Source organism: Bombina bombina, chromosome 1, assembly GCF_027579735.1.
Source record: "Bombina bombina isolate aBomBom1 chromosome 1, aBomBom1.pri, whole genome shotgun sequence".
In the NCBI taxonomy this organism is placed as follows: domain Eukaryota; kingdom Metazoa; phylum Chordata; class Amphibia; order Anura; family Bombinatoridae; genus Bombina; species Bombina bombina.
The window spans coordinates 1214005208-1214018827 of NC_069499.1; the positions used below are offsets into that span (position 1 = coordinate 1214005208).

General features: G+C 38.3%; 1 protein-coding gene across 1 annotated transcript; it reads left to right on the forward strand.

Moving 5' to 3' along the window:
• Positions 1 to 9800: 9800 nt before the first annotated feature.
• Positions 9801 to 12924, forward strand: AGTR2 (angiotensin II receptor type 2). Its single transcript, XM_053694670.1, has 2 exons — positions 9801 to 9847; positions 10578 to 12924. The coding sequence occupies exon 2, from the start codon at positions 10626 to 10628 to the stop codon at positions 11703 to 11705; it is 1080 nt and encodes a 359-aa protein (XP_053550645.1). The 5' UTR covers positions 9801 to 9847; positions 10578 to 10625; the 3' UTR covers positions 11706 to 12924.
• The last annotated feature ends 696 nt before the right edge of the window (positions 12925 to 13620 follow it).

Consider the following 13620-nt stretch of genomic DNA (forward strand, 5'->3'; position numbering starts at 1 on the left):
TACTAGAATATTATCTATTTGTAAGGGCACTAGATGGCAGCATTATTTCCGGCCATGTAGTGCTCCAGACACCTATGTAGGTATATCTTCAACAAAGAATAACATGGGAACAAAGCAAATTTGATAATAGAAGTAAATTGGAAATATGTTTTAAAATTGTATGCTCTGTCTGAATCACAAAAGAACACTTTTGTGTTTCATTTTCCTTTAACCTACTCTCACCCAAATTAATCCTGAAAATGTGGCCTGTTGGGGAGGCCTGAAGACAGGTTTGAAAACCCCTGCTATAAAATAATATATCATACAAGTCTTAAAGGGACAGTAAACCTAAAAAATAATGTTATATAATTCTGCACATAGTGCAGAATTATATAACATTATTTTAGTGCTATAGTTATAAAAGCCTTTTTTCCCTTTTAATATTTAAAAAACATACCGCTTTTACAGACCCGCTCTCTGCTGTTTTTTTTAGTCAGCGCATCGGGCCAGCTGTATAGTCACAGCCCGGCCCGACCGCGCCATAAGACTAAGTGCAGCTCGCTCCTGCTTTGTCTGACAGCAGGAGCGAGCTACACTTAGTGCTATGGCGCGGTGTGGCCGGGCTGTGACTATACAGCTGGCCCGATGCGCTGACTAAAAAAAACAGCAGAGAGCAGAGAGCGGGTCTGTAAAAGCGGTATGTTTTTTAAATATTAAAAGGGAAAAAAAGGGTTTTATAACTATAGCAGTAAAATAATGTTCTATAATTCTGCACTATGTGCAGAATTATATAACATTATTTTTTAGGTTTACTGTCCCTTTAATGTTTTTAAAAGTCTTTCAGCAAGCACAGACTACCCAGCAGGTACTGTTGGTGAGGTCTCTTGTAAAATGTCCACAGGTATTACAGCAGAGATGCTTGGATTCAGGAACAGTATGAACATACACAGGTATCACAACAGAGATGATTGGTCACAGCAACAAGGTAGGAATACTCAGGTATCATAGCAGAGGTCTTTGGTCTCAGCAGTAAGGTAAGCATTCACAGGTATCACAGCAGAGGCTTTTAGTCCAAGCAGTAAGGTAAGCATACACAGGTATCACAGCAGAGGTCTTTGGTCCCAGCAGTTAGTTAAAGGACCAGTCAACACAGTATATTTGCAAAATCAACAAATGCAAGATAACAAGACAATGCAATAGCACTTAGTCTGAACTTCAAATGAGTAATAGATTTTTTTTCTGACAATTTTAAAAGTTATGTCTTTTTCCCTCCCCATTTACCATGTGACAGCCATCAGCCATTCACAAATGCATACACGTACCATGTGACAGCAATCAGCTATTCACAAACGCATACACACTTATTCTTGCACATGCTCAGTAGGAGCTGGTGACTCAAAAAGTTTAAATATTAAAAGACTGTGCACATTTTGTTAATGGAAGTAAATTGGAAAGTTGTTTAAAATGGCATGCTCTATCTGAATAATGAAAGTTTAATTTTGATTGAGTGTCCCTTTAAGCATACACAGGTATCACAGCAGAGGTCTTTGGTTTCAATGGTAAGGTAAGCATACACAGGTATCACAGCAGAGGTCTTTGGTCTCAGAAGTAAGGTAAGCATACACAGGTTTCACAGCAGAGGTCTTTGGTCTAAGCAGTAAGATAAGCATACACAGGTATCACAGCAGAGGTCTTTGGTCTCAACAGTATGGTAAGCATACACAAGTATCACAGCAGAGGTCTTTGGTCTCAGCAATAAGATAAGCATACACAGGTTTTACAACAGAGGTCTTTGGTCTCAACAGTAAGGTAAGCATACAAAAGTATCACAGCAGAGGTCTTTGGTCTCAGCAATAAGATAAGCATACACAGGTTTTACAACAGAGCTCTTTGGTCTCAGCAGTAAGATAAGCATACACAGGTATCACAGCAGCGGTATTTGGTCTTAACAGTAAGATAAGCATACACAGGTATCACAGAAGACGTATTTGGTCTCAACAGTAAGGTAAGCATACACAGGTATCACAGCAGACATCTTTGGTTTTAACAGTAAGGTAAGCATACACAGGTATCACCGCAGAGGTCTTTGGTCTCAGTAGTAAGGTAAGCATACACAGATATCACAGCAGATAAGGTTAACATACACAGGTATCAAAGCAGAGGTCTTTAGTCTCAGCATTAAGGTAAGCATACACAGGTATCACAGCAGACGATACTTAGCTTCAGAAGCAGGTACATTCAGGTATGCCAGAAGTCAGGAGCAGGAACCAGCAAACAAGGACATTCTAAGGCAATAACTCAGTACAGAGTGATGTACTGAGCAGCCTTATATAGGGACTTCAACACCTGCGTCTTTCAGCTGGGAGTCCTAACAATCAGAGACTGGCCCTTTAAATTAAGATAGCGTGCCACTGTGCGCACCTGGAGAGCATGACTTTGTTTGTTCCTGTTCCTTTAGTAAAAATAAATTGAGGATTTTTTGCAAGGAGACCACCTTGTCTGTGTTCTATATTACTGTTAGCAAGTTGGCAGTTACTTGCATCTGGTCTCCTGCTTCCTGGGTTCCTGTGCTGGATACTACTGTGCCTTTTCCGCACCTGGTGAGCCACAGCTGTAGCTGCTAGTCAGACTGGTCTCGGCTTCTGTGCACGTAGGACACTGAGACGGACTGCCAGGAGCCCTGCATTCATCACATTATGTGGGTAGGACAAGGGTAAGGACCCTGACAGTGACGTGCAGTGACGTCAGAGGCTGGTGAGGCAGTGGCAGGATACACCTTCATTCTTTAGATATCCTTTGTTGAAGAAATAGCAATGCACATGGGTGAGCCAATCACGAGGTATCTATGTGCAGCCACCAATCAGCAGCTACTGATCATATTTAGATATGATTTTCAACAAAGGACATCAAAATAATGAAGAAAATTAGATATTAGATGTAAATTGGAAAGTTATTTAAATTTGCATATGGGTTTCATATGGGTTTCATGTCCCTTTAAATGGTGTCTTGGAAAACTGGTCAACTTAGTAAACATCTGATTTTAGTTTAAAGGATTGTAACAGAAACTCTTGCCAGATAACACAATGCTTGCTCTGATTATGAGATCTAGAAATCCATGCCCATTAAAATATGTTTAAAACATACTTTTTACTTTAATGCTGCAAATTATGCTTATAGATTCTTTCATTACATAAGGGATGAGAGTCAGAGGGGGAGGAAGAGAGACAGAGAGAGAAAGAGACCATGGGGGAGAACAACACATAAGGAGAGAGATGGATAGATAGAGAGAGACACACACACACACACACACAAGGGGGGGGGGGGAGAGGGACCACTGCATTTTAAAGTAATAAAACAGCAGAGCTACAGATAGTTCAGAAAATTAGTCTATAATTTAGTGTGAAGTACAGAGGCAAGCTGCTAAGTTAGTGGGTGTAAAGTTTGAGTAAACAAAATACAAAAACGACCCTGCTGTAAAAGAGTAAACAAACACTAAACCACATTCATTAAATTATCATTTTCACTAACAGAATCCCTATCAGTAAAATCTTACTTTAATAAGATGTGGGTGAAACACTGCTCTTTGTGCCTCTCTCCTGCTCTGTAAGGATTCAGGAAGTGACAGTGGCACATTCCACTGCACTTAGAGGGGAAGAACAGAACTCTCTTTTTCACTTTAGCAAAGCTGGCAGCTTCACAGGACAGCAACAAAATATATGAAAGTTGTTTTTTTCCGTTTTTGTTTTGTTTTATATGATTTAACATCCAGCCCCAACCCTATGTTCCACTTACTAATGCCTCTCGCTGGATTGGTTCAGCCCAAATAGGACTGCCTCAAATAAGCAGTTAATGGGCCATGCAATGATCTTAACCACTTGCATCCAGTAGATGGCGCAGCATGTTGTGTAATGGTGGGCAGACCTGCTTGTGCCTCTTCATTGCACAACATAGAGCTGTGAGAAAAAAAATGCTGGGAAAAAAAATTACAATTTTTTTTTAAAGCCAATAAAAAAATATATATATTTTTGCCCATATGAGAGGTGAAGCACTGCCTCACCTGCCTCTAGTGACTGCACATCACTGGACCCTGACAATAAGTTACAATAATGTATCCATTTTTGATTATGCTCTTTGTTCCCATTGTCTGCTTATTACCATGAAGGTCTAAAAAAGCCTGCAGATACCATCAACAATTACAATATTTCTGGACTCACTATTTATGCATTTTTTTGAGAGTGAGAAATTCAAATATACCAGAAAAAAGCCCTAAGAAAAGTAGGGCTATGCACATATTTCCATGGTGTTTTAAATTACTATGGCCCTAAGATGCTTACGCACTGCCAGTAAGTTACAAATCATGGTCCACAAATATCTGCTTGACAGGATTCCGATCCCAATGAATTGATCAGATGCGATAGCATAGCAGCTCTTTGATGCTCCAAAATATGTTCCACCATCTCCAAAGTCGAGTTAGTAGTAATGTCTTGCTTAAGTGCTGGAGAAGCCCTGCCATCTCCTGTTTCAGCCTAAGGAGCTGACTGACTTTAACATTGTGGAGAAAGTGGCCTGCAATCCTTCTACACTGGTCAAGAAGAACTGCTTCCTTAGTATTATCTTTAGGGATAGCATCCTTTGCCACCAGGTGCAGGATGTAAAGATAAACCAACAAAATCACCCACGCATAAAGTGTTCTCCATATTGGCTGATTTGTTGTTGACTAAAAAGCTCATTTCCTCCTTGGTACCTGCTTGCTACCCACTGTGCCACCATTCTCATGAGAGCCTGCAATATATTTTCAGCTTAATGCTGCTCATCCAACAACTTTTTATAAAGGAGTAATGATTTCTAGCCCTGCTGATCTTCAAGCTTACTTCTGCCATGACCAGAGCTGCCTGCCACTGCACCACAACTAGCTGTAGCACTACTAGCACCACTTCCGACACCCTGGAATGCAATGCAGGAACTGTAGAGGGAGGGGACTACATTCCTGCTAAAAATGCTGTGCAAATGTTGCTCTGCTGTTCCCTTGTGTGTTCATAATAAACTCCTGTTTTGCTGCCACATTCTGGATTTTTTAGTATATTTATCGAGGAGTTTTGTGTGTGCACACAGTACCCTCCGTGCTGGACATTCTTCTGTTATTTGGAAGCAGTGGAACTGCCAGTACTGATAGTGATTGCACTAGTAGTAGAGGTGGAAACATTGGTAGTTGGAGATGAAGTTGTAGTAACTGGCTGCTCTACAACTGAAGATGATGGTGGGAGAGGGAGAGAATGCAAGTGGAGACTGCTGGCTTAAAGGGACAGTCAAGTCCTAAATAAATTTCATGTTTCAAATAGGGAATGTAATTTTAAACAACTTTCCAATTTACTTTTATCACCAATTTTGCTTTGTTCTCTTTGTATTCTTAGTTGAAAGCTAAACCTAGGGAGGCTCATATGATAATTTCTAAGCCCTTGAAGGCCGCCTCTTGTCACATGCTTTTTTACTTGCTTTTCACAACAGGGGAGAGCTAGTTTATGTAGGCCATATAGATAACATTGTGATCATGCCTGTGTCTTGTGGCAGACACTGCACTAATTGGCTAAAATGAAAGTTAATAGATAATAAATAAAATGTCATGTGATCAGGGGTCAGAAGATGCTTAGATACGGTAAAAAGTATATTATGGTTATGCAAAACTGGGGAATGGGTAATAAAGGGATTATCAATTTTTTTAAACAGCAAAAATTCTGGTGTTGACTGTCCCTTTAAAAATGAGTGGAAAATTGTGCTGTTGCACACCATGCATGGTTTCTGTAGTTCAATATCTTTATCCACAGACTCCTAATCACGTTCCTCCTGATCCAGAGTGAAACTATAGCGGATTTTTATAGATGGACAACCCTTATTGCTAGAGATGCTGCTGCTACTAGTCCTGCTTGTGGTGGGCCCTGCCTATCTTCTTCTACTGGTGGGCTTGGGATTGCCTGCTACAGCAGATACTGAACATGAGCTTGATACTGCTGCCGCTGCTGCTATTCTACATGTTTGAGCCAGAACAGCAGACAATAACAATGAAGCCGAGGCAACAGTGCTCTCCCCACATATAAGACAAATAGAAGCAGCCATGTACTCTGCACTGGGAGTGACTTTGCCAGTGGTAGTGGTGCGGCTGGAGGTGGCGGTGTCAGTAATAAACATAGTACCCTCTGACTGACTAATTGTATTGCAGAAAATCTAGTTTAGTGTTGGGCTTTCTCTGACACAGAAAAAATTGTTATTTTATTGGATTGTTGACTTATATTTTGGTGTGAACTTTGAAGTAATGCAAGAACAAGGCAAGGCAGAAGCATGCTCAGTATAATGCCCAACTGTAATTAAGAATTCTTCAGTATAGAAGTACTATTCACTGTATGTAAAAAAGGTATGCTATGCTAGATGAAAAAGCCTTGCCTATAGAGCAAAGTACAAACTGCGTGTGCAATACCTGTCGCTGATTGTATTTGAGGCAATTACTTAACTAGCTTGCACTTTCCAAAAGCTCAGTCAGTCAAAGTGATAAAAATTGCTGAGCTTCTCCTAGTCTCTCACCTCCCTATGCTAGGTTAAAACTGGATTGGACATACCTGTATGGCATTTAATGCCTGACTGGCTGTCCCTAACATCAACCATTAGTAATACTCTTGCATGATTACACAGGAGATGTTGGACAAATGAATGGTCATACCCCCTAAATATCACTGAAATCTGCAAAGAAATGAGCTGATTAGCCAAATAATATTAACTTCTTAATTTGTTTGCTTCAACTTCTTGCTCATTTTCTTGGTGCTGAAAAAAACAAAAATAAACAGCACTAACTGTTCATGTGTTTGTTTGTTCTTTGTTCGTTTTATCTCCTGTTTCATTCAGATAGTCTGTATTCAAAAAAATGCCCAAATCAGCATAAATTCAGATGTATTTGTCTGAAGCTGAATGGACATGTCTACTTCCTACTACTGGTTGAGATCTTGTGCCTCCGGTCACAATTACCATTGTACCTATATGTCTCAGTGGTAATGCCCATTAACCAAACTTTTACCTTCACCTGATGGCATTTTATCCTAATTGTGACCTTCCACACCAGGTCTCCTTTGCAACTTCATTTTACCCCACTATACTATCTCTCAACACCGAAAGGAATCCCCTATGCAACTTCCAACACTGCAATACTTCCCTTACATGACTCCTAGCTTTTAAAAAAAAAAATATATAAAGAATAAAGAATACTGGACTATGACCAGACTCACATTAAGGAGAGAAAGGCTAGGGATTTCCATGGCTGGAAAAGGTTTGAAAGTAGGCTACATTGTTAAAGTGAAGGTCAAGTCCGGGTGACTTGCTCACACTGTCATGCTGTTTATTAGAAATCATGTTGACGTTCATTCATCATTTTGCGTACATTTCACTCATACAGTGTTTTTTTTACCATTTATTTACCCTCCGTAACACTATTTTCGTCTGCCCGCCATCTAAGTTGCCTTGATTGACAGCAATCGAAGGTCTAATTCTCCAATGTCCGTTCCACCCCCCGGGGGGTTCAGCCCCTTTCTGGCCACGTCACTACTAAGTGATGCGCATGCGCAACTTCCTCAACAGTGTCATATGTCATCATGCTAGTTCATGAGACGCGCAAAACGCATACAAAATTTAACACATGCGCGATTCTGATGGACATACCCATGCGCATTTTCAATGTTAATCTTGTGCACGAGCTTAAGAACAGACGTAGAGAGCGTGTGGGGCCGCTCGCTACATCACTACTACTGAATAAGGAAGTGGTGGAGGGGAGGAGTCTGAATGCAAACGGCAAGTTTTCAAATATATAATTTTTTATAAAACCTAATATGTAAAGTGAAAAACAAAGTTAGCGACTAGAATGGTGATAAGTGATTGAACACATTTCAGTATTTCATTAGCCGCAAATTGACCTTCACTTTAAGCAGCTATCTCTGTCAATGGCTAAACAATAATAATGGCAGAGGCAATAGCCACACAAACCCTTTTTCTATTGTGCCTCTTATTATTAGGAATGATCAGAAATTAATGATAATCTGCATTGAATTAACAACCCCAGGCCTCCCAAACAAATATACAACAATGACCTTCTATGGCTCCTCCCCCCTAATACTTCTATCAACACTCAATATACCACCTTTATGGTCCTCCAATGCAATACCCTCCCCTTACAACACCAAACGCTCTACCACACTGCACCCCCACTGAAATATTAGCCCATCAGATAGTAGTTTCTTACCTTAAAGTGAAGGTCAATTTGCGGCTAATGAAATACTGAAATGTGTTCAATCACTTATCACCATTCTAGTCGCTAACTTTGTTTTTCACTTTACATATTAGGTTTTATAAAAAATTATATATTTGAAAACTTGCCGTTTGCATTCAGACTCCTCCCCTCCACCACTTCCTTATTCAGTAGTAGTGATGTAGCGAGCGGCCCCACACGCTCTCTACGTCTGTTCTTAAGCTTGTGCACAAGATTAACATTGAAAATGCGCATGCGTATGTCCATCCGAATCGCGCATGCGTTAAATTTTGTATGCGTTTTGCGCGTCTCATGAACTAGCATGATGACATATGACACTGTTGAGGAAGTTGCGCATGCGCATCACTTAGTAGTGACGTGGCCAGAAAGGGGCTGAATGCCCCGGGGGTGGAACGGACATTGGAGAATTAGACCTTCGATTGCTGTCAATCAAGGCAACTTAGATGGCGGGCAGACGAAAATAGTGTTACGGAGGGTAAATAAATGGTAAAAAAAAGACAGTATGAGTGAAATGTACGCAAAATGATGAATGAACGTCAACATGATTTCTAATAAACAGCATGACAGTGTGAGCAAGTCACCCGGACTTGACTTTCACTTTAAAGGGACAGTCTACCCCATAATTTTTATTGTTTAAAAAGATAGATAATCCAGTAGTTACCCATTCCCCAGTTTTGCATAACCAACACAGTTATATTAACTCACTTTTTACCTCTGGGATTACCTTGTATCTAAGCCTCTGCAGACTGCCCCCTTATCTCAGTTCTTTTGACAGACATGCAGTTTAGCCAGTCAATGCTGACTCATAAATAACTCCACATGCGTGAGCACAACATTATCTATATGAAATTGTATAAATGCACTAAGAGATAAGAGGCAGTTCAACAGCTTAGAAATTAGCATATGAGCCTGGTTAGGTTTAGCTTTCCACAAAGAAAGAGAGCAAAGCAAATTTGAGAATAAAAGTAAATTGAAAAGTTGTTTAAAATTAAATGCCCTATAGGAATCATGAAAGCTTAATTTTGACTAGACTGTCCCTTTAATTGCTGACAGGTGTTTGTCACACACTAGCTGTAATCAATAGACACAGGGGCTTTGCTATGAACTATTAATTGTGTCAAGCATCTAGCCCAAAATGTTCTGTATTATAATTTTATATTATCATGCAATTGGCAAAACAATATTAAAATATATGTAAATTCCAGCAAGTTAATTGCAGCTAAAATCAGACGGAAAATGTACACTATGTATTACATTTTAATTTTGAATAAATGTAATGACTTTAATTGAATGAAGGACATAGGCAGGTAGGGTCAGAGCACTCATCGTTGTCTGCTTTGGGATTTCATTCTAGATTTATGCAATGGGAAAGAGAAAGAACACTCAAGACGCAGTTTGTTGCCAGTATGTTTGTGCCAAATTTTCCAGTCTTGGAGTGATGTTAGTTACTCCCATAGGAATAAACAGAGAATATAAGAGAGAGAAGCCATGAATTTTTTTTGCAAAAGCTCACTTGGATGAACATATGATAAAGTCAGCCTGTTCTTAACACATTTCTGTACTATGGTAAGTTGCTTTCAGCTTTGCTTCAGATAATCTTCTTTGTTTTTCAATTATTTATCTCATGATTAATTAGCACATACAATACTGAACATAATATATTTAGATAACTATGTCATTTGCATTTTGAGTATAAACTTTTATATTCAAAATGTATAAGTATTTTTCATTATATTGGCTAGTTATATACTGTTTTTGTGAGCTAGATAAATGTGTATATAGTAAAATAAATATATTTGTTGATTATGATTACATAAGACATTGCATATTTTACCAGTTAGGATTCATGATGGATAACTAGTTTTGTTATAGTTTGTGCATCTTATTAATCAGAAGAGTAAAGCATAGACTGTATGAAATTTAGGTTATTCTGATGAGCTCTAACTAATTTCATATAAAATTGCATATTATAAAAGAAGTATTTTTTTACAGTGAAAAGTACTTGTATACATTTTTAGAAGATTACCAACTGTTAAACACTATATTCAGGACACAGACATCCATTGCGTAAATAATAATGGTTGTTATCATACCACAAAATACCTCATGCTTAGTTTAGCACAAGTTATTTTATTCTAGTTTGGAGAAGTTGCATTCTTTTAACAAAAAAGATTTTAGTGCCATAATTAAGTTTGTAAGTACAATTCATTAATCATGTAGACATCTTATGTACGTTGCTAATACAGAGCACCATGAGTATTCAAAAATAGATGTGTTGCATATTTGTCTTATACAGAAACAGATTGATCCAAAGAACTAAGAACTACTTGAACGGCAAAGGAACATGAACCTCATCACCACCAATGAAACGTTTCAAAACATGTCATCAAATATGTCTACTAGCCAATCACCCTCATGCCTCAACCATATACTTGCAGACAATCCCTCTAAAGTGATTCCAGTCATCTATGCCATCATTTGTATATTTGGATTTATTGGCAACAGTGTGGTGATTACAGTGCTGTGTCGTGAACGTGGTGTCAAAACCATAGCCAGCATATACATCTTGAATTTGGCTGTAGCTGATTTACTATTTATTTTAACTTTACCCCTTTGGGCCACATACTATGCTTTTGGCTACAAATGGGTCTTTGGAAATGTAATGTGCAAACTCTCTGGTTCTCTTTTGTGTCTTAGTTTATTTGCAAGTATTTTCATTATTAGTTGCATGAGTGTAGACAGATACTTAGCTATTGTTCACCCTCTTCGTTTACAAATAAGAACTTCCCATCAAGCTTCTGTTGTGGTGTTAATAGCATGGGGATTAGCCATTTTATCTACACTTCCCACTCTGTATTTCCGCAGTATGTACTACATTAAGAGTTTAGGAGTCAATGCATGTGTCATGGACTTTTCAGAGGAAAAATATTCAAGTTGGTTTGCAGCTATTTCCCTGATGAAAATTGGCCTCGGATTTTGCATCCCCTTAGTAATGATTGGCACGTTCTATCTGAGGATTATGATACATCTTAAAAAGGAAAGACATCAATCATTTAATAGGAACTACAGAGACCGTGCCTTGAAAATTGTGACTGCAATTATTTTAACCTTTATAATCTGCTGGTGGCCGTTCCATACATTGACATTCTTGGATTTACTTATTAGAAGGGACATCATCTGCAACAACAATCTTGTGATATTTATTCAGACAGTTATGCCCTTTAGTGTGTGTTTGGGTTTCTCCAATAGCTCCATTAACCCACTTCTGTATTGCTTCTTTGGAAACCAGTTCAGAGAAAATTTTAAACATACCTTTAGTTTGAAGACTTTTCATCCGGACAGCAACATGCAAAGCTCTTCAAGAAAGGGAAGTGCTTCAAAAGATGAGAAATGTACTGGCATAGGTGATAATCTGAATGTATGACTTAAAGTGCCAGTTGTTTGTATATTGCTAATCACAACCACAGACAAACATAATCTGCTGCAATCGGTCCTATGGAATTGATATTTGTAGTAGTATTTATCCATATTGACTTTGAATTACATTTTTGAAAGACAGTTAGGGATAAATAGGACATATTTCTATCAGTCTTCTAAAACAGTGGTTCACAAGTTGCAAAATTCTGTCAGCCTCTGGCTTGGGGTTAGAGTGGACTTTTGACACATGGGAATGGAAAAATATAAAGACTGCTTGAAGAGGTTAAGAGAAGAAATACAAATGGGAGAGAGATGATGACAGCTTAAATGTGAAAGAGGGATGAGAATATATCTTAATCCTAAATCAACTGACAATGGCATGCACTTAACTAGTACATTATATTAATAAGTACAAAAGAACATGAACTATCAGTGTAATGCCATACGATGATGAGCTCATTTTCTATATCTTGTTAAAAAAGAAAAAAATCTGTGTCACACAGGTATCTTACTAGCGTCTCTAAAAATGGAAAGATGTTGGAACTTTAGTGAATCAACTGATGAAAATGGTGAATCTTCTGAGTAAATGTTCCCAGGTGTAATAATCTTAAATGACTATCAGTTGGTAAACTATCAGCAAACATTTCAAACTTTTAACATATATTCAACTGTTTGTAGGTTATGTAATTTACACATTTAATAAAGTTGTGATAAAGTTCAGAAGGAAAGTTTTTTTTCCTTAATGAAAGCTGAATACATAAGGGTCTTTGTTTGAAACTACAGGATATAGAGTAGTGGATACATGGGGGCTTATTTATTAAAGGTCTTGTAGACCTGATCCGACAGTGCGGATCAGGTCCGCAAGACCTCACTGAATGTGGAGAGGAATACACTCTACGCATTTAACATTGCATCATCAGCTCACAAGAGCTGCTGGTGCAACGCCGTCCCCTGCTGACTCGCGACCAATCGGCCGCCAGCAGGGAGGTGTACTCGATCGGGTTGATTTCCGGCGATTCCTGTCCGCCTCATCAGAGCAGGCGGGCACGTTATGGAGCAGTGGTCTTTAGACCGCTGCTTCATAACTGCTGTTTCTTGCGAGTCTGAAGACTCGCCAGAAACACGGGCCCCCAAGCTCCATTCAGAGCTGGATAAATGGGCCCCATGAAATAGACCTGCAGTAGAGTCATAAAACCACAGGAACTTTTACATTTAATATAATTAAGTCTCTCTGATTTATTTAGCCCATCATTTAGTATAGAATAACTATATTAAATAATTGTCCTCCTCATGTTATAGATTTGCAAAACGGAGGCAAGTCACTAAAGAAAATGTGTTTTGATTAAAATACTACTGGTTTTATTTGTACAAAGTCATTCTCTGTGTAGCTGATATTATTTGAAATTATTTTGTTTTTTAGAATAGCAACGTAACCATCTCAGTTATAACCTAATGATTACATTTATATTAAATATTTGAAACATGATTAAAAGGATATTAAACACATGTTGGTTTAATAAATACTGTGCTTGTACATTATTCCCTCAAGAAGAGGTAAAAAAAGCAAATTCTATAACAAGTTTTTTAAAATGTTGCAAATCACTCGCTAGGTTAGGCAGTATGCAGCATTTTGGAGGGAACCTTTAGGTTACTAAATTAGCTTTTTGACATCTCTTTATTTAATTACTACCTAATGTACCATCTTTTCTGTAAAGTGGTACCATTGGCCTATTGGCCTCCATTTCATACACATTATAGCTTGTGCAAAAACTTCTGACATTTTATTCCCCTTCATGTTATTTGTTAAAGGGACAGTAAAGTCAAATATAAACTTAACAGTTCAGATAGAGCATGCAATTATGAACAACTTTCCAATTTACTTCTGTTATCAAATTTGCTTTATTTTCTTGATATCCTTTGGT